Genomic DNA, 25,294 nt, shown 5'->3' on the forward strand with positions numbered 1-25,294 from the left:
AAACTGAAATCAACAAAACAACAGGAAAATATTAAAACACTTGGATATTAAGCATACTGCTAAATAATCCATGGGTCAAAGAGAAAATCTCAAAAGAAATTTTTAAAAACATAGAACTGAGTAAAAATGAAAATACATCATATTCGAATATGGCCAATCACTAGATTGTACATCTAAAAATGGTTAAAATGGTCAATTTTATGTACATTTTACCACCGCAAAAAAAAAAAAAATGCAACCCCCAACAATAATAAACCTTGTTATTTATCACAAAAAATTAGTAAAATATGGCAAATAACATAGCAGCTAAAACAGTACAAGAAGGAAATTTATAACACTAAATGGTTATTTTAGGGAAAAAAAATCAAGAAATAGAAGGCATACATATAGAAAAGAAGAAATAAAACTTTCCCTATTTGCACATGACATGGTTGTCTCTGTAGACAATGCCAAGGAATCTAATTTTTTTTTAATTTCATAGAATAAGTGAGATCAACAGGGTTCACCTGGTGGTCTGGTGGTTAAGAATCTGCATGCCAGTGCAGGGGACATAGATTCCATCCCTGGTCCAGGAAGATCCCACATGCCACAGGGCAGCTAAGCCTGTGCGCTACACCTTCTGAGCCTGCACTCTAGATCTTGTGAGCCAAGCCACAACTACTGAAGCCTCCACACCCTAAAGCCAGTGCTCTGCAACAAGAGAAGACACAGCAATGAGAAGCCCGTGCACCACAATGAAAAGTAGCCCCACTTACTATAACCAGAGAAAGCCCATGCATAGCAATGAAGAGTCAGTGAACCACAATGAAGACCCAGCACAGCCAAAAACAAATAAATCTTTTTTAAAAATCACCAAATCAATCACATTTATGTGTATTAATAACAAACATGTGAAAACCAAAGTTAAAAACATAATTCCATTTACAGTTGATCTAAAGAAAATGAAATGCTTAGGTATAACTCAACAAACTATTCAAAATTATAAAATACTGATGGAAGAAATCAAAGAAGACCAAGACAAATGGAGATGTTTACATGGCTGTAGATTGGAAGACTCAAAAAAATAAGTAAATAATTCAATGAATGATTTGGAATCAGACTAGAGAGAGAGAAATACAAACTTAGTGAATTGGAATATAGATCAGATGAAATTATCAAGAATGGAGTGAAGAGATAAAGAGATTTGTTTCTAATTCCAAGAAAGAGGGTAAGAGACATGGGAGCTATATATACACAATCAGCTAGAAGAATCAGGCAGAGCACAGGGGACAGAGGCATTTTCTGAGGAGATAATAACTAAGCATTTTCCAGGTCTGATAAAAAAGATACCAATGCCCAGATTTAAGGGATCTGTTTATCCCAAAGCAGGGTAAACAGAAACCCCCTGTGTAGTCAAAGGAAATATTAAAAGCAACCAGAAAAATACAGGTTACCTTCACAGAAATGGCAGTTAGATTAAAGATGGTTTCATAACAGCATCAGTTAAAAGTCAAAAAACAGCAGAACCTTCACTTCAAAGGACTGAATAGAAATGATAGCCAAACCAATGAGTTCATACACAGTGCAAGAATATTTTGGGGGTGAGAGTAGTATCTTGAAAATGTCTTTTCAGGCAGGAAGTCACTAACTTAAGAAAATTCTACAGGATATATTCTGTCAGAAGGAGAGTGATTTCCAGAAAGCAGGTCTCGTATGCAAAGAGAAATGGAGTGCAAAGAAAATGTCAAATACATGGGTAAATGTAAATGAGCATTGGTTGCATAAAACAGAATAATAAGTTCTAATAGCTAAGGGGAAACAATAGGTTTAATATATGTACAACACTAGCATGGACAGAGCTCTCCAGTCCTCATGTGATTCAGGAAGAGGGGAAAGGTCTTTATTTACTTTGGATGTAAGACTACATTTAATTCCAATCCAGGAGAAAAAAAAAAAAGAAGCCCAAACACAAGCAGGACAAGAGGGGCAAAAAAAAACAAACAGAACATAAATTATGTTACAAGAAGGAAAATATATGATGGTAGCTTTAAACTTAAGTCTATTAGCATTCACATTGAATGTAAATTAACTTATTCCAAGAAAGAGTCAATAACTGTCAAGCTTGACCAAAAAAAAATTATTTTTAATTCAGCTACAGGCTATTTACAAAAGACTTGCGTAAAACAAAAGTACAGAAAGGTTGAACATAAAAAGGTAAAAAAAATGTATGATATGCATATACTAATCAAAATAAAACTGTTGGGGACTTTCCTTGTGGTCAAGTGGTTGAGACTCTGTGCTTCCAATGCAGGGTGTGCAAGTTCAATCCCTGGTTGGAAAACTAGGATCCCACATGCTGTACAGTGTGATCAAATAATAATAATTTTAAAATAAGTTACACTATTGAGGCTAGGGTCTATATTACTATCAGGCATACAAACTTTAAGTAAAAAGGATTACTATAGAGAGAGACTTGACTCATAGATATGTTAGAATCACAAATATGCTGCTGCTGCTGCTGCTGCTAAGTCACTTCAGTCGTGTCCAACTCTGTGCAACCCCATAGACGGCAGCCCACCAGGCTCCCCCGTCCCTGGGATTCTCCAGGCAAGAACACTGAAGTGGGTTGCCATTTCCTTCTCCAATGCATGAAAGTGAAAAGGGAAAGTGAAGTCGCTCTGTCGTGTCTGACTTTTAGCAACCCCATGGACTACAGCCTCCCAGGCTCTTCCGTCCACGGGATTTTCCAAGCAAGAGTACTGGACTGGGGTGCCATAGGCACCTAAATAACATAGCCTTAAAATATATGAAGCACAAGTTAAAAGAACTAAAAAGAAAAAATGGAAAAATTCACAGTCATAGTGGGAAATTTTAACATGCCTCTCTTAGTAACTAATACAACAGACAAAATAAGAACATAGATTTAAAAAAAGCAATTGGCAGTATTGAGTAGTTGGACAGAAGATCACACAGCAGTCATAGAATACACATTTTTTAGGTACTCATGGAACATTGACTAAAACTGATCATTCCCTAGGACATAAAGCAAGTATCAACACATTTCAAAGGATTGAAATCAATAGAGTATGTTCTTCACAGCTGCAACTAAGCCAGAAATCAGTAACAAAAAGGTTACCAAAAATCTCAATATGTTTGTTTGGGTAATTACAAAAAATACTTGTAAATAATTCATGGATCAGAAAAGGTATAAAAATAGAAAGTATTCTGAACTAAATGATCATGAAAACTTTACATGAAAGTAAAAAGTAAAAGCAAGTAAAGTCATGTTTCAAGTATACAAGTAAAATCATGCTTATAGGGAAGTTTTATAGCCAGAACTATATAGGCATTCCTAACTGTATTAGGAAAATAAGACAAATGGCAAATTAGTTAGTTGCACATCTATCACCATTAGAAAAAGAGCAGCAAACTAGCACCAAGAATGTAGGAGAATAGGATTAATAAAAATAAGAACAGAAATTGATGAAATGGAAAATAGCATTCAGCAGAAAAGTTCAATATAGCCAAAGGTTGGCCCTTTGAAAAGACTAATAAGATTACAAGCCTCTGGCAAGATTGAGCAAGGAAAAAGAATGGAAACACAACCAACATTAGGAATGAAAAGAACATCCCTGCAGATGGTATCGACACTAAACAGATAAGAGAATATTGGGAACAACCTTATGCCAGTACATTTCAAAATTTAGATAAAATGGACAGAATCCTAGAAAGATGAAAGTTGCCAAAAATTATAATGAAGAAATTAAAATCTGAATTATTTTACAACCATTACAGAAATTAAATCAGTAGTCAAAAAAAAAATCACACAATTTAAGCTCCAGCCTCATAAGACTTCACCAGTGGCTTCTACCAAACACTTATGGGGAAAATGTTATTCCAAACCCATACAGTCTTTTTAGAGCATAGAAAAAGGGAACTTCTAACAGCTTTTATAAGGCTAGCATAACCTTGATATCAAAACCTGATTAGGACATTAAGAGAAAAGAAAATTATAGACTTCTCTTGCTTCCTAAAAAAATATTACCAGAGTAAATCCATCAGCACATTACAAAGATAATATATCTTGACCTAACTGTTTATCTCAGGAATGCAATGTTAAAGATTAGAAAGTTAATCAATGCAATGCACTGTATTAACTGACTAAAGGAGAAAAACCACATAGTCATTCCAAGAGTTGCAAAGAATTCATTTATGACAAAAGCTCTTAAACTATGAATAGCTAAGAATATCTTTTTTATTTTATTATGGTAACAATGACTTATAACATTATGCAAGTTTCATGTGTACAACATTATATTTTTACTTCTGTATACCCTCACCAGACTTCCCAGGTCACACTAGTGGTAAAGAACCTGCCTGCCAATGCAGGAGACATAAGAGATGCAGATTTGATCCCTGAATTGGGAAGATCCCCGGAGGAGGGAATAGCAACCCACTCCAGTATTGTTGCCTAGAGCATCCCATGGCCAGAGGAGCCTGATGGGCCACTGTCCATAGAGTCACAAAGAGTTGGACAGGACGGAGGCAACTTAGCACACATGCATGCATACCATCACCACTGAAGATTTAGTTCCCAGCTGTCACCATACCATTGATCTCCTCTATCCACTTCACCCTCCCTCCACCCCTCCCACTCTGGTGATCACTACTCTGTTCTCTGTTTGTGTTTCTTTTTGTTGGGTTTGTTCATTTGTTTTGTTTTGTTTTGTTTTTAGTTTATTTTTTATATTCCACATATGAGTGAAACCATACAGTATTCGTCTTTCTTCTGACTTATTTCATTTAGCATATTACCCTCAAGGTCCATCCGTGTTGTAACAAATGGCAAGATTTCATCTTTTCATGACTGAGTAGTATTCCATTGTATGTATGTATGTATTTGTATAGGTGTATATATATGGGCTTCCCTACCATAACTTCTTTATCTGATTAGGAACCTAGGTTGCTGCATATCTTGGCTGTTGTAAACAATGCTGCAGTGAACATAGCAGTGTGTATATCTTTTGAATTAGTATTTTTTGTATTCTTTGGATAAATATCCAGAAGTAGAATAGCTGGATTATATGGTAGTTCTATTCTTAATTTTTTTGAGGGATCTCCATACTGTCTTCTCCACCAAGAGTGCAAGAGGTTTTCCTTTTCTCCAGATCCTCACTCACACTGATTTCTTGTCTTTTTGACAATAGCTGTTCTGACAGGCATGAGGTGATATCTCATTGTGGTTTTGATTTGCATTTCCCTGATGTTTAGTTATGTTGAGCTTCTTTTCATGTGTCTAATGGTCTTCTGTATGTCTTCTTTAGAAAAATGTCCACTTACCTCCTCTGCTCATTTTTAAGTTGGGATTTTGTTGTTATTGTTGTTTAATTGTATGTGTTCTTTATGTATTTTGGACATTAAACATCTCTTTTAAAATAGCATATTTGTCACGACAGACCATGCTAGGCTAAAGAAACAAATGCCACAAGTTGAGGAGCTTAATGCACTAAATAAGGTTTATCTCTCATCAGCTAAATCCCATGTAGATTCAGAAGATCTACATGGATAGTTTCCTCCCAAGCTCAGGAAGGAATCCCTGTGTCTCAGGGATCCTGGTAGGTCCCATAGACTTTGCTATCTTAATAGTAGCTTTCAGATCCACTATGAAGAGCTGGAGGGTCATGCAAGGGTTTTTATGGCCAAGTCTACTTGGTGCATACATCAATTCTACCCACATCCCATGACTCAGTCTCTTCAGTTAAGTCCAATTCTGTCACCCTATGGACTATATAGCCCACCAGGCTCTTCTGTCCATGGGATTCTCCAGGCAAGAATATGTAAGTGGGTTGCCATGTCCCCTTCTAGGGGATCTTCCCTACCTAGGGATCAAACCCACATCTCCTGCATCTCCTGCATTGCAGGCAGATTCTTTAGCAGCTGAGCCATCAGGGACTATGACTCAGCCAAATCACAAAAAAACCCAACCTAATTTCAAGAGAAACGGAAATATTAGCTTCCTATAAGCTCTGAAAGAGGAAAAATAAAAATGGGTCCTGATGAACACATAGCATGTTCTCTGCCACACGTGAGAAAGGATATCCACAGAAAACTTATAGCAAACATCATATGTAATAACAGAGCTTGGAAGTTTTTCCTCTTGTAGTGGGCATAATACAGGATTCCTGCTAATACCATCTCTGTTCAGCATAATACCAGAGGTCTTAAACCATGCAACAAGAAAAATAAAGTGTAAAAGAATTGAAAATGAAACGGTAAAATTGTTGGTATTTTGGACATAGAAGATTAAGACTCTGAAGGTAAACTATTAGAATTAATGAGAGAGTTTAGCAAGCTTACCAGATACACATTCAAGATACCTAAATCAGTTATATTTCTGCACATCAACAAGGAGAAAAAAAAAAAAGTATTTTTAGAAGTATCATTTATAATGGCATCAAAAAATATCAAGAATCTAGAAATAAATCTTACAAAAGACGTGTTAAGTGCTGTACAAGAAAAATTATAAGACTTTGTTTAGAAATATTTAGGAAGACCTAAACAAATGGAAATGGAAACCTATTCCAGTACTCTTGCCTAGAAAATCGCATGGACGGAGGAGCCTGGTGCAGGCTACTGTCCATGGGGTTGCAAAGAGTTGGACACGACTGAGGGATTTCACTTCACTTCAAATGGAAAGAAATACCATGCTCATGTAATGGAAGGCTCAATATTATAAAAAGGTCAATTCTCCCTAAATTGAATTATAGATTTAATCCAATTCCTATCAAATTTCAGCAGGTTTGGGGGGCTGTTTCATCTTTGTGGAACTTAACAAATGCTTTCTAAAATGTATGTGGAAAGTACAGAGTCAAGACTTGCTGAAACACTCGAAGAAGAACAAGTTAGGAAGATTTACTTAATCACATTAAGAAGTGTACTAAAGCTCCATTAAATAAGGCAGTGTGACGTTGTCTAGGGACAGTAAATAATAAATAGAACCACAGAACATAGCAGAGCGGAGAAAGCAGCTGGTACACAGATGGACGCTAGGAATCCCACGTGGTGACACTGCACAGCAGGGGGGCGGAGGCTCTTTTTGGTAAATGATGCTGGAGTAATTGACTATCCAAATGGAAAATACTTTTAATAGGACGCCCGTCATGTGCAAAGACACCAGTGTGAAAAACAAAACTATAACACTTTATGAGATAATACAGGAAAATACCTTTATAACACAAAATGCACTAGCCATAAAGGAAAAAACCTAACAACCCAGCTACATAAAAATTCAGGACATTTGATTCCACAAAAAGAACAATAAGACAAGTGAGAGAAGTTATTTAGGACATGTACAACCAACCAACAAAGGGCCAATATTTGAAATAGATGAAGAACTTTACAAATCAATGATAAAAAGGCAGAAACCTGAAATAAAGGCAAAAGATTTAAACAGGCACTTCACAAAGAATTAAGCTTGAATGCTTAATAATATATATGAATAAATGCTCAGGCTCATTGGTAAGCAGAAAAAGGAACATTAAAATCACGATGAGCCATAACTATACATCCATCAGATGGGAAAATCCTGACAATAACCCTGTATGGTTATTTGCTCGATGGTGTGGAGCAAATGAAATGCTCATACACTGCTGATTGGAGAGTAAATATCTATAACCACTTTAGAAGATTGTTTGGCATTATCTAGTAAAGCTGCAAATACATCTACCCAATGGTTTAGCAGTTTCACTCTTAGGAAGGGTACATATCCTAAGAAATATATGCTTGTGCACACAGGGAGACTTGTGCAAGCATTTTCAGACCAGCATTGTCGGTAATTGTCTAAAGCCAGAATCAAATGAAATCTATCAACAATAAGACAGATCAATTATTTGGTATATAATCATGCAATAGAATATTATGTAGCAATAAAACTGGTTGGACTACATGAATTTTATTAACAAAACAAAAATGGCTTATGGAAAGAACAATTCAGTATGATTCCATTTTTTTAAAGTTTCAAAAGCAGGCAAAAATCTTTGTTTTTTCAGGCTGCATAAATACATGGTAAAGTTATAAAGGAAAGCAAGAGAATTATGAAAAAGTGAGAATTGTTGATCTTTGTTCAGTCGCTCAGTTGTGTCAGACTCTGTGACCCCATGGACTGCAGCATTTTCCCTGTCCTTCACCATCTCCGAGTTTGCTCAAACTCATGTCCATTGAGTCAATGATGCCATCCTACCATCTCATCCTCTGTCGTCCCCTTCTCCTCTTGCCCTCAATCTTTCCCAGCATCAGGGCCTTTTCCAATGAGTCAGCTCTTCGCATCAGGTGCTTGTGTGCACAGGGAGAAAAGTGCGAATAGTGATTAGTTTTCATCAGAGTGTGGGGGTGGTGATAAGGAACTTCTGTATCTTAACCTGGGCGAGGATTAGAAGAGGATGTACTTTATAACTCTTTGTAAAACTGTATTTTTTCATGCTCTTTTATGTGCATGTTTATATCTTATAATACAATTTTTAATATAGCATGTACTAAGTTAAAATATTAACTCCCCTCATAGATATTATATTTCATCCTTCCCACGAGGTGCTGCCAAGCACCTATTATCCCATTTTACAGAAAGGAAAACTGGAGCTCAATTGACTCAGCATTTTATTCTTTCAAATATCTTGGTAACTTGCCTAAGGCATCCTAGTGAGTGATGGAACTGGAGCTCCCACCTGAGTCCCACTCAGAGGCTCTCTGAGCCCCATTCATGCTCTTTCCACAATGGTTCCCTATAGCTTCTACAGTTCACTGCAGCTCTAAATCTATACCGCCCTGTTCTGTAGCTAAGCCATGCAGCATTGTTCATAGACGGCCCACGTCATCGTCAAAGTAGGTCTTCCCTCCCTTAGCAGCACAGTCCTCCAAAGCCAGTGGTGGCCCTGTGCAGTCAGTTTGCATCCCCTCACCCACCTGCTCTGGGGGACATGTCATTCCTTTCTCTTTGATCCACAGAATCTCCTATTTGAGCTAAGAAGCCATGTGTAGCTATTGTCCCACGCGTGATTAGAGGAGGCGCACACAGGGGAGCCATTGTATTCCCCTAACGTGTTCTGACCCTAACTGTCCACAGTGCCACCCAGGAGCCTTGGCCTGAGCCCAACCCTCCCAGCCCCCTCTCAGCTACTCCAGGGCATAGAAGACTCTGGAGAAGAGGCACATGATGCCTAAGGCAGCACCTTGACCTGACCCAAGGGAGCTGACCTGCCCAGCAGAGAATGCCAGTGTTTGTTCCCACTCAGGATGAGGCCCCGAGATTTTTAGTGCCTGCCTGGATTCCAGTGGCCAGGTGGCAAGCCCCCGTGCCAGCAACACCCCTGCTCTCCCCTGCCTAGGCAGGTACCAGGTGATTGGGGGCATCATCTCTCCTGTCAATGACAACTACCGGAAGAAAGGCCTTGTGGCTGCCCGGCACCGTGTGGCCATGGCCCGGCTGGCCCTGCAGACGTCCGACTGGATCCGGGTGGACTCCTGGGAGAGCGAGCAGGCGCAGTGGATGGAGACAATCAAGGTGCTGAGGTAACAGTGGGCATGCACACATGGGATGGGCAGGGGCCCCGATCATGTCCGCAGAGCCCGCAGGGTGGGAGGCACGGATGGAGGGTTGAGTGGGGCTTCAGCCAGATCCTCGCACCCAAGTCCTGCAAGTGTTTATCCGTAGAGCGAGAGAGACCGACAGGTTCACCTTCTCAGAGAGACCCTGAGTAAACAAATCACAAACCACTACCCTTCAGGGTACTCCTTGTGGAAAAGCCCAGTCTCGATTCAGAAGGCTGAAGCATCCAGGGTCCAGGGCTACCACTCAGTAGCTGTCTGACATTAGACACATGATGACTTCTCCAGGACACATTTCTCACATGCAAAATGGGCACAGTATAACCTAACAAGGATCACAAAAATGTAAATCATTTTTCTGACCCAGAACCACATAATCATACACAGTAAGTGAGACCTTTTATTACTGTCATCATCCACTAGGTTGAAAACTGCATCTATATAATGGGCCATCTTTCTAATTGTACAAATTCTGGGTTCTCTAAATCTGGACTTGAAAAAGAACTATGAATCTAGAGATAGTTGCACAGGAATTTTTTTTCTTTTAGAATTGCTATTAGTGTTCAGCATTAAGTAATGGAGCTGTTTAAAAGCCCCAGCAAGCCCTGTATATGAGGACAGTCAGTCTCTGACTTGTGTCAGGGAAACCTTCCTGGGAGTTTGCTAGGGAAGCAGGAGACCCCACCTGTCCTGCCTGTCAGAGGGGACTGAGAGGCGGGTCTGCCTGTCACTGCCGACAGCCAGCTCGGCTGGAAGGGACTGCAGACTGTGGGCTGTGTTTTATTCATAAGGAAGCACTAGACTCGTCAGAGACTAGACACAAGGGGCCAGGTTGAAAAATTGGCAGGCCTGCCCATAATTTGGTTTTTACTTTTTACTCTTGAAAGTCACTTGGGAGAAAAAATGTTTACCTTTAGCAAAAAAAAAAGGTAAATATTTAGTTTCCATATCCTGTTCTTATTACTTACCCTTTACAGGGGAAAGAACCAGCTAGAAGTATTCAGTTGTAGTGCTTCTTCAATATCTGTTGCCAAATTGAAGGAGAGCAAATATGAAATAATTGTTAGATATATGCTCTTTTTTTAACATAAGGAATAAATTTACACCTAGATCATCCTTTTAGAATAAACAATGTAGTCAGCTCTCCTTTATCTAGGCTAACAGAGGGGAGTAGAAACAAATCAGATAATCCCACAAATCATTTAGCTTTAGTATGCAGTTAGAAACAAAGAGACGCGGTCCTCCTCCACCCTGTGGGAGGCGCTGTGGCCTCGGGCCCAGATCTTGGAGCCAAATTCACTAGTGAAGTGACTTGAGGTAAGTGAGACGGGCTCTCTCTTCAACTAATAAGATAGGGATGACATCATCCACTTCACTGGGATACTGTGTACATTAAATGAGGTGGTGCAGGAAAGCACCTGGCTTATGTGCTGTGCTTAGTCGCTCAGTCCTCTCTGACACTTTGAGACCCTATGGACCGTAGCCCACCAGGCTCCTCTGTCCATGGGGATTTGCTAAGCAAGAATACTGGAGTGGGTTGCCATGCCCTTCTCCAGAGGATCGTCCCAACCCAGGGATCGAACCCAGGTCTGCTGCCTTGCAGGCGGACTCATTACCAGCCTAGCTACCAGGAAAGTGCCCACCTGGTTTATAATAGGGGCTTAATAACATTAGGGCCTTCCCTGATAGCTCAGTTAGTAAAGAATCTGCCTGCAATTCCACCTCAGTTGGTAAAGAATACCTTCCCTGCGTCCCTAATTGGCCCATAGTTTATTCTCATAACAGATAAGCCATTCACGGGTAAATAGGATTTGACCACAGTACCACATATTAATATCCTGCTACAAAATGCAGGCCTAAGATTTACAGGATGCATTCTTTTTCTCCTTTTACTGTATCCTTTAGACAGATGCTTCTCAGCCCTGGCTGCACACCAAATCACCAAGAGAGCTTTCAAAAGCACAGAAGCCTGAGTCTTACCCCAGAGACTGGGATGTCATTGGTCTGGGATGGGGCGTCAGGATTGTTAAGAGCTCCCTAGTGGTTCTAATGTGTGGCCAGGGTTGAGGCCCACAGTCTCAGTCACCAAGTGTGTGAATCATGTTTTATGATTAATACCAGGATCGATCCAAACCAGTGGTCTCAATCCTGGCTGTAGGACTCACCTGGGAAGCTTTTTTTAAATGTTCAACCTCTCCTACCCAAGCTTATGATTTTTCTAGGGTAATAGGCAAGGTCTAGGCATGGATATTTTAAAGGTTCCCAAATGATTTATTTTGTGCAGCCAAGGTTGAGAATCCACTGATAAAGGCAGCAGTGTTTTATCAGCCAGTTAAGAGTCTTTTCAGTATTTGGAGTGGCCTTCATTAGAAATTTCGTTTAATTACTAATGTTTTCCTAAAATTATCAAAAACATTTTTTAAGATTGAAAATCTGGTTAAAATTGTAAAGTGAGGTGATTCTAGAAACATGGTAGAATGCTCTAGAATGCTCCCACCCTTTTGCTCCATTTAGTATCCTCTTGGTAGGTCAATGGTAAAGAATCTGCCTGCAGTGCATCAGACCCGGGTTCTATTCATCAGTTGGGAAGATCCCCTGGAGAAGGAAATGGCTACCCACTCCAGTATTCTTGCCTGGTAAGTCCCATGGACAGAGGAGCCTGGTGGGCTACAGTCCATGGGGTTGCAAGAGTCAGACAGGACTGAGCAACTAACACTTGGTGGAGTCAACAATGAATCTACATCATGGCGACAGTGACATACATCACTATGAAGTCAATTCACTGTAGGGTTTATCGAGTGTTCTCTTTCTCCTTATCAAGTTGCTTATTTTTATTCTAAATTTTTAAAATCTGGGTCAGCTTCCATGCTTCTAGAGCCCTTGATAGCTTATTTCACTCGCCCTTTCCCCATGCTGGGCAGGCCTTGGTCATGATGCCATTCGATGTGGTCCAGCAGCAGCAGCTCATGTGCCCCTTGGCAAATATGAGCCTGTGTTGTCCTCATCCTACAGATGAGGAAACTGAGGCTCAGAGAGGCTAAGTTAAATAAGTTGCACAACAGATAAGCAAGTGGTGGAACCCCAGTCTGTTGGACTCTGAAGCTATACATATGGCCATCTTCAAAACCAGTGATCTACAGAGGGGAACACCACGTGGCTGACTCTGTTTCTTCTGCAGTAACCCTCTGATCAGGCTTAGCTGGAGACCAGGGGATGCTGAGGACACAAAGAATATGCTGCCAGGGTCAGTCATCAGGCCCAAGGCCGGGGACACCAGCGTACCACTCAGGCAAGCAACAAAAGGAAGCAATGACCCCCTACCCCACCCCACAAAGGCAGAGTAGAGGTCTGTGAGGAAGATGCATTTGGCACTGAAAGTAGCCTTTTGCACACCAGAGTTCCAGCTACTATTCAAAGCAGGGTCAACTTGAACCAGGGGCTTCAAGGTCAGTAAAAATAAAATGATAATACCAGCTTTTACTGATCACCTACTATGTGTGCCAAACATAATAACTAGGCAGCTCAGCAACTCTGAGAAGTAGATGAGTTTGGCCCCATTTCACAGATGAGGAAACAGGTTCTGAAAGAGTCAACAACATATTCAGAGTCCTACAATGAGAAAGTAAAGATGGCACCCGAACCTGTTTCCATCTGTTGTGAAATTCCAGACTAATCTGGGAGTGAAGCCTCAAGAGGTGATGCTTTCTAAAACTGAAGCAGTAAGACAATAATGGCGGGACTTTCCTGATGGTCCCGTGGCTGACACTCCGTGCTTCCAGTGCGAGGGGCGCTGATTCACTCCCTGGTTGGGGAACTAAGATCCTACATGCCATGTGGCATGGCCAAGAAAATATTTTAAAAGTAAAAACTGCACATTTAGATTTTTAAAAAGACAATGATGGAAGCACAGACGAGTCCAGCAAGGCCCTAAGAAGACTCAGGTGAGTCTCTGAGGCCATCAGGAAGGGCTTTAGACCTGAACTAAATGTACTTATTTATCCCCCTTCCATCTTTCCTGAATTCAGCTGACTTTAGGTAAGCAGTTTCCTAGGTACCAAGAATATAAGGATAAATTAAATGAGTTTCCTGTTCACAATCTGATGGGGAAGAAAGACTGAGAGTAAGGCTGTTAATAACAGCTCATGTTGATTGGGCACTTTTCTGTGGATGGGCCGTGCTCAGCTCTTTAATTCAGCCTCATTATAGCTCTCTGAGGTGGGTACTGTCATTGTCCCCCATTCTACAGATGAGGAAAGGGAGGCAGATTGCTTAAGACACCCAAGAAGATTCCAGCGCTACTATTTGGAACCAGTATACCACCCCAGGCAGTTTCATTCCAGAACTTAACTTCTACACTGCACCTTCTCCTAACAATCCGCATCAGCCTCTTCCCCAGCCAGGGAGAAGCTCTTGCTCCTTAATGGTCTTGTGATACTCAGTGTAGACAAGGTCGCCATTAACTTTCCTGACCAAATAACAGAGGTCAGTGAGGCTCTGAGAGTGTTCATGACTCACCCAGCAGCGTACAAGCAGGAGAGCCTACACTTGAACCCAGCCACTCGTACTGAAAATACCTGCTTCTCCCATCAGGCACTTTTCCCCAAACACAGCTCCAGTCAATGGATAATACAGTAGGCGGAAGACGGAAGATCAGATTTATACAAGACTTAGTGCTTACCCGTGTTTGATTAAAAAGAAGGCACAGGTATCTCTTGACTTTCAGAAGACAGATTGCTAAAAGAGCCAGGCCTACCAAATGGGTGTAAGTCTAATCACATCCAAACTGCTAACATATAACGAGATTTGTGATTTGCTCTGCGCTCTACACCCCTCCGTGGACTTTGCACATCTACTCCTTGCATCTTCATAACCACACTTGGGAGGCAGGCACTGTCATCGTTCCTCGTTTTGCAGGTACTGAGACATGAAACACCCACCCAGGGTCCTACTGCTGGCTGATGGGAGAGACTGGATTCAACCCCGGCAGTCAAGCTCCAAACCAGGCTCTGAGCCATGACCCAGTTAGGTTCTAAAGTACTAGCTTATGATCCGAGCAACCCTCTGTTTTGAGAGGCAGCTATGGGCCATGCACTGCACCAGCGCTTGAAAGTGTTAGCCGCTCACTCGTATTCGACTTTTTGTGAGCCCATGGACTGTAGCCCGCCAGGCTCCTCTGTCCAGAGAATTTTCCAGGGGATCTCCCCAACTCAGGGATCAAATTCAGGGCTCCTACACTGCAAGTGGACTCTTCACCTGCTGAGCCATCAGGGAAACCCGGTGCCAGCCCTTACTGTGTGGTAACGTACTTACATTCACAGAAGTCTGAAAAGTAGCTACATTATTCCAGCTTTTTACAACTGAAAATTTGTACTCGGAACTCAGGTCTGATTCTAATAGCCCAGGTCCTTAATCCCTATTCAACTTTTATAAAAAGTGAGCTACGGAAAGAAAATACTTAAAAGAGTAGAAATCTGCTTGTTTCCTCCTTTCAGCTGGGGCTCATAGAAGGCAGTCTTGGATGGGGTGGTCTGTGAGCACCCAGATGCATCACCTGGCATAAGGCCCAGCACACAGTAGGCCCTCAGTACATATTTGTGGAATGAGCTACCTTAAATGGACAAAGGCAGAATGAGACTTAAAAACCAGAGACCCACCCTGGGTGGTGGGGGGACTATAGGCCACACGGATGCACCCTGAGCCCATATGCTTACCCCACAGGCATCATCACAGCGAAATGCTCAGATCTCTGCCCCGGATGGAAGACCCAGACCAAGGCAGTGCCAGCTCCCCCGCTTCCGCAGGTAGGTGCTAACCCTCTGCTCTGTCGGGGGTGCGGAGCATGGGAGAGGGGGTGAGATGTCAGGGCTTCAGGTGAGAACCCATGTGAGCCACAGCCCCTGGGCACAGGTAAGAGTATTTGAAGCCTGCTTGGGGTGACACTTTCCGTGTTGAAAAGTCAGGTTAAACAATCTGCCACCATCCCTTGTAAATCGTTGTTTACTAAAGTGGGATTTCCTGCCCCAAAGGAGTTTACCTACCTTATGACTTGTGCTTGTGACCTGGATTACAGCCAGGACAAAGCTGGGATCAACTTCTGGGTGCTGCTGAGCTAGTTTGAAAGCCTTAGCCTTTTTGAATACAAAATGTGCCGTTATATCGCTTAATCTACCACTGTATAGCATTGTTACTCAAGTGTTTTACTCGGAAAAGGAAACCTAGTTTTAAGGGATTTGACGTCTGTTTGGATCTTCCTTTTAATCTGTAACCCTGGGTTTCTACCCTGTGGTCAGCTCCTGGTGTTTGATGGAACCTTGTCAGCTGTGATTTCAGAGCACCTCCCATGGCAGCCCTGGTGCCAGGGGTTAAATGCACAGCCCCCTCAGGCACATAAACCAGAGCACAGTGATGGGGGACAGGGTGGGCCAGGAGCAAGGGATCACTGGTCCCACCCGGCCAGCATTCCAACAGGCTCTTCCGTGGGGTTGCCTCCAGCAGCTCTCCCAACTTTAGCTGGTGGGACACTATTTCCCTATGAGGAGACCTCCAGATTGTCATGGTTAAACACGCTTACAATGCCGTCTTAGAATTTTACAGGACTTTTCAGAGCCTTAACTATGTTCCTGTATATGGGACTCTAATGAGGAAGGGATGTAGATTGAAGCCATTCTTAGCACTTTTTAATCATGGGGCTCTTTTTAATGCATATTAGTATTCCTCAGAACTGGTGCTCCCCAGAACACAGACTGGGAACCGCTCTCCTAAAAGGACTTGAAAGGTGGGGTGAGAAGAGATAAACTAGGAGTCTGGTATTGACATATACACCCTGCTATATATAAAATAGGTAACAACAGGGGCCTACTGTATAGCACAGGGAACAATAACCTATAACGAAAAAGAATCTGAAAAAAATATATATTAAAAATAAATTAATTAAGAGGCCTTGAAAATGCCCTCAAGTTTCCCACTGCAGTCCTCGGATGCCGATCAAAGCATCACTCACAGCAGAATCACCTGGGCGGCTTATTAAAAACACTGAAGCCCAGGCCACATCCCAGACCTCCTGTGGGGAAGAGGCCTGGAACTCAATGGTTAACAGGCACACTGGGGATCTGCTTTACCTCCAGTCTGGGGAACTGTGCTGTTGAGTGGGAACCCAAGAAAGAAGGAGCTACAGAGTTTCCTATATAATCAGCTTCTCCAGTATTGATTACATTCCTCTGGCCTCCCTGTCCGCTTCTCCTCCGGAGCCAGCAGGGGCTCCTCCTCACCTGACCCCAGCCCTGAGCACAGCACACAGTGCTCATTCTCAGCCCTCTGTCTTCTTTCTGAATCACCTCCGGCTCAGCAGTCACTCCTGATAGAGTTCTCGAGACGCTGGGTGAGAACAGAGGTGGCCTGGCCAGCACCTGCCCTGATCTGGAGATCATCTATGGATGGCAGTGAGTCCAGGTGTGGATAGGGGAGCAGTCTGGAGGAGGCAACGCTGCATCACCACTTGCAGGACCTGTAGGTTATCTGGGGTGGGGGACACCTGGGGGCAGAGGAGCAGCTGAGTAAGGCACGCAGGGCAGGAAGTGCTGGCCACCCCATGCCATTCAGGATGCTGGAACCTGTGGTGAGAGAAGGGAGTAGCTGCCAGTGAGGCAGGAGGGATTCCACACTGAAGCTCCCAGCTTCTCACCGCTCTGCAGATGCTTCCAGAAGCCCTGTCTCTTTGCCTGGCCTGCCTCTTCTCCCACCTCCTTTTGTGGCTCTGCTGTTGAAAAGCTGTCTGTCCTGTAACGCCCTTCTCTAAGAAGGAACCCTCCCTAAGAAACCAGTTCCCCTTCCACCACTTCAAGTCACCCCACTTTCTTTTTGGATGTGCTTGTCCAGGGGCTACTAGCCTGCTCTGCTTGGCCCTATGACATTGGGGGTTTGTCCCTTATTCCCTTTCTGTCCGTTCAAACCCTAAATCCTACTCTCGTTCTCTTCCAAAGTAACTGTTAAAAAAGGAAGTTTGAAAAAAAAAAGAAAGAAAGTTTACATTGAATGAAAAGTGGGCTTTTCAATTTACCAAAATATATCCAGGGCTTTAAAAATGCGTGTGCCCTTTGCTTGATAAATTCCCCTTCTAGGAATCTGCCTGAGGAGGTAATTAGAAATTGGGACAAAGACTTATGAGAAAGAGGTTTATCACAGCAATTTTTATAATGGCAGAACATAAAGCAACCTCAGTGTTAAAATGTTAGGGAATGTATAAGTAAATTTACTATATATAATATAGGATGAAGAACCCACACAAAAGGTTTTCATGATATGGCGAAACACTTAGGAGGTAAGTGGGAAAAAAAATCAGGATACAAGACTGGATAATCTCAAGTATATAAACATATGTAAATGTACTTTCACATCTATTTGCATGTTTAAATAGAAAAGACTAAGAAATACACCAAAATATTGACAAATTTTTGTAGAAAGCAGAATTATTGTTGTTATTTTCTATTTTAAATACTTATATTTTCCACACGGTCCACAGTCAACACAGATTTCATGTTTGTCATCAGAAAAAAAAATAGAGCAATTAAAAAAGAAAGGTGGAGTTTTTCTTGCGTAAGTTTGGCTTCTGATGAGGTACCTTACATGCTACCGGTGACCTGTTGCCAAAGGACCATGCTGTGTGCCGTGCACTCTGCCATGTGCTGTTTTACTCTGCAGCTGAGCTCAGCATCTTCTGGCTGCCAGGGCCCTGCTTTGCCCATCACCGCTGTGATTTGTGGTCCTCCTTGGACTCACCCAGAGGCGTGTGGATTGCCTTGTCCTGGGCCACGTGGGTGTCACACTTTGGGACACTTTCAGTCCTTTAATTGGAGAAGGCAATGGCACCCCACTCCAGTACTCCTACCTGGAAAATCCCATGGACGGAGGAGCCTGGTAGGCTGCAGTCCATGGGATCGCTAAGAGTCGGACACGACTGAGCGACTTCACTTTCACTTTTCACTTTCATGCATTGGAGAAGGAAATGGCAACCCACTCCAGTGTTCTTGCCTGGAGAATCACAGGGACGGGTGGGCTGCCACCTCTGGGGTCGCACAGAATCGGACACGACTGAAGCGACTTAGCAGCAGTCCTTTAATAGCCCAGTTCTGTCGCTCGTGAGATGGTCCCTGCCTTGGCTGCTGGGGCCGAGCACAGCTCAGAGGATTCTCTTTCCATACAGCCAGAGCAGACGCTTCCTCTGTTTGCATTTCACACTGTCTGTTCCAAGGTGGCCTTGGTACTTGTATGATTAGTTGGGGCGTTCCCCTCATATACCAGTGGGCTTCCCTGGTGGTTCAGTGGTAAAGAATCAACCTGCCAATGCAGGAGATGCTTCAGTTCCAGGGTCAGGAAGATCCCCTAGGGTAGGAAGTGACAACTCAGTCCAGTGTTTTTGCCTGGAAAATTCCATGGACAGAGGAGCTTGGTGGGCTACAGTCCATGGGGTTGCAAAGAGTCGGACACAACTGAGCACGCACACACACTTCAGATCCCAATACCTGGCTTCGTCGTAGGTATCCTGTCTAGACCCAGAAGTCCTACACTCCAGACACCACCCTCCATGCCTGTGTTCATTTGCTGCACTAGGCAGGAAGTTTCCATTACATTCTCACCATCACTCAACTTCCATAACTCCCAAAGGAGGCTTTATTATCCCTACTACAGCTGAGGAAACAGGCCCATCAGCTGTAACTACCCCAAGGTCCTCACAGACCTGAGATTGGAACCCAGGGCTGACTGGCCTCAGGGTTGGTGCTCTTTAATGTCAGAGTGTGGGCAACTCTGACATTCAAACAGACAGGTCCTGGTGGCATTTCTCTTGCTTTCTGTGTGAATCTGCTTCATCTGCTCTCCAGAGCCTGTGGTTATTCAAAGACAGAGCACACTGCCCCAAAACGCCCATGGACATCTATTTATGTCACTGAGTCACTGTTAAGACAAATCAAATTGGCAGCTTTTATTCAAAACCTCAGACTTACAGACTCGACTCCCAGAGTAACTGGGTCTGCAGATCTCGTACCAGTGATATGAATGGGTCTGAAAGGAAATGTAACTGCCTTTAAGGGGCCTGATGACAGGAGTGCCCAGAGTTGGGGTCTAAGGTGTGTGTGGCTGGCAGGAGGGACCCATCGCACCAGTCCCATGGCATGCTTTTTGGCATGGGGGAGGGGGCAGGTGTGGGTACTTGTTCCCTCTGGGCAAGGGCTCAGAGTGAATTGTATTCCATACTGTCATTGTTAATAAATTCAAACAGTATTTAATATTGAAGCAGGTATGTGGAGATCATCCCCACAGAAACCCACAGGAGAAGAAACCCTGACCTGTGGGAACAGGAAGGTGTCCCCAGACCCCAGGAGGCCCTGGAATTCAATGCACATCTCTTAACCTCCTGCATAGGAAGAGCACAAAACAACAATTCAATTGCTTGAAAGATCAAACACTGGTCTCTTTCAATATTACAGTGGTCAGATAAATAAGAAAGTAGAGTAAAACTCACAGGTATAGAATAGCTTGAACCCACATACATGTTGTAAGCAATGAAAGTGAAAGTGAAAGTGAAGTCACTCAGTCATGTCTGACTCTTTGCAACCCCATGGACTGTAGCCCACCAGGCTCCTCCATCCATGGGATTCTCCAGGCAAGAATACAGGAGTGGGTTGCCATTTCCTTCTCCAGGGGATCTTCCCGACCCAGGGATCGAACCCAGGTCTCCCGCATTGTGGGCAGACGCTTTAACCTCTGAGCCACCAGGGAAGCCCCATGGGACCTATGTAAGCAATGGGACCAGCCCAAATGAGTGAAAAGTCTAAGTTACTGAATAATTTTTAAATGCACTTAGGACACTCTCCATGAGTGCTTGGTGAATGTGCCAGTGAGTGGATTGGTGGAGAAGTAGGTGTATGGATGGATGGATGAATGGATGGATGGTAGTTAACACATGCCACACTTTTTCTGTTCTCTGTTCTAAGTGTTCTATAAGTTCATTCAATTCTAAAGTGATCCTATGAGATAAATAGCGTTAATATCCTCATTTTAAACTTGAGGTCATATAGCTGTCAGATGGCTGAGTCAGGATCTGAATATAAACAGTCTGGCTCTAGAGTCCTAGTTCTTAACCTGGAGAATTCATGAATACATGTCTTAATAAATGTTTGAATATCATTTTATTATACCAGTAGTACACTGCTAAAGTTTTTGAAGTATGTTTCTATAATTACATATGATGCCTTAAAATGAGTAAACAAGTCCAGTGCCATCGTTTCAAGGACAGGGAAACTGAGGCCCAGGGAAGGATCTCAGCTCCAGCCCCGCAGCAGCCAGTACCCAACCGAGGCGGAATCTCTGACCTCTTTATGACATGTCCAGCTTCTCACTTTCCAGTGCATCGCTGGCCGAGTGCTCCTTTGTAAACTCGTCTCTCTAATCCATGTCCAGATTCCCTTAAAGTTTTCACAACAGAGGAGCCTAAGCTGACAATTTATATCAGGTTTCCCCCCCGGCAGATGGTATCCCTGAAGCCCTTCCCAGCGGAGGTTTCATGGTGACTGAGATGTTCTTGCTCTAAGAGCCCAGCCTTTGCTGTTCACTGAAGCTCGAACTGACTTCCAGAAGGACCGGAGGCCCTGCTGGTTGCTTCTAGATGGACTTAGTTTTTCTTTTTCTGATTAGCCCATTCAAAGCGGACGGGAATAGGAATGGTGCCAGGAAAATCCAGGCAGAGTGATGCATGTACAATTCCTGCCAGCAGGCGGCAGCAGAGCCCAGGGGTTTCAAATGCCCCCCAGTGGAGGCTGGCCGACTGCTAGCAATGAATAACCTCAAGCAAGTCACACGCCTCTCTTTCCCCGTCTGCACAATGGGCATGACAATAACACCTATCTCCTGAGGTTACTCTGAGGCTCAAATGAAATTAAACACATAAAGCACTTAATAATAGTGCGCATAGTAAACAGCCAATAAATGTTAAGTATTCTTTAATCATCACAATCATCATTCTCTGTTAGAACAAATGCTAAAGGATTATCCACATTGATCAGTTGTTCTAGAGCTTTGTTTTATTGAAAACAGATGAAAAGGTCACCAGCTGAGGTCTTAGAGACCTTTTAGTTACCCAAAGATCGTTTATAATTAACCTTTAAGATGGGATTGTACTTATAAAGGTCCCAGAAGTTAGGGCTGAAATAGATTGGCTCTAGTGGTAAAGAACCTGCCTGTGCTCCACATAAGAGAGACTTAAGAGACACAGGTTTGACTCCTGGGGCGGGAAGATCCCCTGGAGAAGAAAATGGCAACCCACTCCAGTATTCTTGCCTTCAGAATCCCATGGACAGAGGAGCCTGGTGGGCTGCAGTCCATGAGGTGGCAAAGAGTCAGACACAACTGAAGTGAAGCAAGCAATATAAATTTATTTATTTACTTTTTAATTTATTTTTGGTGGCACTGGGTCTTTGTCGCTGTGAAGGCTTTTCTCATTGCAGCGAGCAGGGTCTACTCTCCAGTGTGGTGCGTGGGCTTCTCATTGCTCTGGCTTCTCTCATTGTGGAGCACAGGTCAGTAGTTATGGAGCAGGGGCTTAGTTGCTCAGCAACTTGTGGGATCTTCCCAGATCAGAGATCAAACCCATGTCTCCTGCACTGAAAGCCAGATTCTTTACCACTGAGCTCCCAGAGGAGCACAGGGCTGAAATAGATTTTGAGAAAGGCGGTGACTTGCCGGAGGTCCATATTCTATTAGTCCTAGGGCTTTAAGAACCTCACCTTCTATCAGAAGACAAGAGTTCTAGGTTCAGCACAGCCACCTTTGGCCTTTCTGGACCTGCTGTGGGCTCCAGCAACCAGAGACAGCCTTGTGGTATGACACTGAAAAAAAAATCATTTTGGATTACTTGGCATTTTGCCAAGGTTAAACAAAAGATTTATTGATTAAGGTATTATTTAACAACTGTATGTCCCTAAAGTAGCTTCAGATTCATCACATGCTTTTTCTCCTTAAGTCATGAACACATAGACATTGAGTTCCCCATACATTCCAAGAAAAGCGTTTGGTGAAAATCTCAAACAGAATATGATGCTATCTTTCCTGGCCATGACCCTCCTGTTACTTTCTTGAGATCCACCCTTGTCTTCCAGCTGTGCCTGAGCTGAAGCTCCTCTGCGGGGCAGATTTCCTCAAGACCTTCCAGATCCCCAACCTCTGGAAAGACACACACATCCAGGAAATAGTGGAGAAGTTTGGCTTGGTGTGTGTGACCCGAGCAGGGCATGACCCCAAGGGATATGTCTCGGACTCGCCCATCCTGCAGAGATACCAGGACAAGATCCACCTGGCCAGGGAGCCGGTGCAGAACGAGATCAGCGCCACATACGTCAGGTGGGCCCTGAGCCAGGGGCAGAGCGTGAAGTACCTGCTCCCAGATGCTGTCATCTCCTACATCAGGGAACACAACCTTTACCTCAGGGATGCCAGCCCGGGGAGGAATGAAGGCTTGCCAACCTAGGGCCAGCCCCTTCTTTTCCAACCAGCTTGTCCTGAAGACAGGGCACTTATGGTCTTTGTTTTCTGGAATCTTTCCATTTTGCATTTGGTTTGTTTCAACAATGATTTTGCTTCTGTGGCATCTTCTGTCCCAGGAAGAGATACCTTCTTCAGAGAGGAGCAAAGGTCTGCATCACAAGGATGGACATTTATCATGAAGGTTAAAGTGGCGTGGCAGTGCATCAGGATTAGACAAAAGCTCTCAGAACCTCTGGTGGAAGAGGCCTCCTTGCTTTGTAAATGGTAGTTATGGCAAGAACACAGAAGGCGGTTCTGCACATGGCAGGGGCCCCTGAGGGTCAGATCAGAATTGCCCACAAAGCCTTTTTTATCTGGGACCAGGTGCAACCTGTGGGCCTTGATTGGAGAGACTTGACAGGATGCTAATTACCAAACAGTGGGCTTTGTCAAGGCCTTGTTTCAACAAAACAACACTCATGGAGGCCTACATTCAGGAGCAGCACTTTGTTGATTGACACTGAATCTTCTTTTACTAGCTGTTGTCTGCCTGCCTCCTGGTCATTGGTAAAATTTAAACCAAAATCTTTCTAAGTAGTGATCCTCAAACAGTATTTTTGATACAGTATACATATATATATATTTTTAACACGGCTATTCTATTATATAAATGCCAGGGTTCCTGATTTCCAGGTTTCTAAAAAAGAACTGAGTTAAAACAGATGCCTTGACTGTTTTAGAGAATCTTTTTGAATGTTTTATGATGGCCTGCCTGTTTGAATATCGGCGAAGGGATAAATAATAAATTGACATCAAAAAGTACTAATGAAAAGTTTCTCTTTTTCTTTCTTTGTTATATTATTAATGCCTGATATAGCAGCTGTTGCTTTTCTTTTTAGCTACTCCATAAAATTTGTTACTGTTCGAGTCCAACTGGCATGAATTTAAAAGTTTCTAGTCCCAGGTACTGGAGAAGGTGATGGTACCCCACTCCAGTGTTCTTGCCTGGAGAATCCCAGGGACGGGGGAGCCTGGTGGGCTGCCATCTATGCGGTTGCACAGAGTCAGACACGACTGAAGTGACTTAGCAGCAGCAGCAGCAGTCCCAGGTACCAGCAGTGGAGGAAGCAATTGCTTTCCAAGCGAAAGGTTCTCTAAGCTCTGGGTCAATGGCTCTGTTCAGGTGAGCCCTGGAAGATGCTCCCAGGAGCCCGGTGTAGGTCCAGGATATGTCCTTCCACTCCTGATTAGGAGGAGATTTTGATTGGCCAAACCCTGTTTAAGTTGACTCTTTCCACTTGCTGACTGAATGCATTTAGAATTACTTCTCCCAGACTTTGCCCTGGTTCATCCTTGTTACAAATTTAATCGTGCAGAAGCACAGAGTTGGTGGGAAGAATCTGGTATCTCTGTCGTCCTCCTCTGCCGTCCCCTTCTCCTCCTGCCTTCAATCTTTCCCAGCATCAGGGTCTTTTCCAATGAGTTGACTCATTGGAAATATATCCCAGTGTCTGCAGGTGTGTCAGGATGGACATGAGTGAAGTTGGGAATCAGGGTTCCCTGTGAGGAGAGTGGAGTGGGGGGAGCCCTCACATGGGAGTCTCCAGACTTCTGTCCCTGTAACCTCTAAGCTGCTGACTTTTCCCCACTCTGATGAGCTATGCCCTCAGAGTCTCCCTAAGGACTCTGCTAATTCAAGGGAATAAGAATCAAATAGTCTTGGCCCAAAGCTGGCACAGCAAGCTGTGTTATGTAAACTAGCTCCCTTCTCCACGCTGGGCCTCAGTTTCCCAATCTCTAAAATGGGGAAGTTTGGTTAGACATCCTCTACATTCTCTTCCAGCTGATTTTCTAAGACTCTGAGTACCTCTGACTTCAATCTCTCCATCCTTATTTGGGTACAATACACTTCTAGCCCAACTGGACACTCCCCAAGGGCAGGGGCCTTTGTATTCTTTGCTGCTGTATCCTAAGTGCGAAGAAATTTGCTACTACAAGTGTGCTTGCAGGCCCAGGGTTCGCATCCCTGGGGAACTGACTAGAAAGACAGACTCTCAGGCTCTAGTCCACATCTACTGACTCACTCTGTATTTGAATAAGGTTCCCAGACCATTCAATGCACTGGCCTAGAGTTGTCGTTCAGTCACCAAATCATGTCTGACTCTTTGCAACCCCATGGACTACAACACTCCAGGCCTCCCTC

General features: G+C 43.4%; 1 protein-coding gene across 1 annotated transcript in view; it reads left to right on the forward strand.

Moving 5' to 3' along the window:
* Positions 1-25,294, forward strand: part of LOC102282210 (uncharacterized) — a 171,090-nt gene that overhangs the window by 97,352 nt on the left and 48,444 nt on the right. The window contains 3 exon segments of the mRNA XM_070375518.1: positions 9,360-9,543; positions 12,108-12,215; positions 15,298-15,380. Coding sequence (XP_070231619.1) covers positions 9,360-9,543; positions 12,108-12,215; positions 15,298-15,380 — 375 coding nt within the window.

This window comes from Bos mutus, chromosome 1 (assembly GCF_027580195.1).
Source record: "Bos mutus isolate GX-2022 chromosome 1, NWIPB_WYAK_1.1, whole genome shotgun sequence".
NCBI lineage: Eukaryota > Metazoa > Chordata > Mammalia > Artiodactyla > Bovidae > Bos > Bos mutus.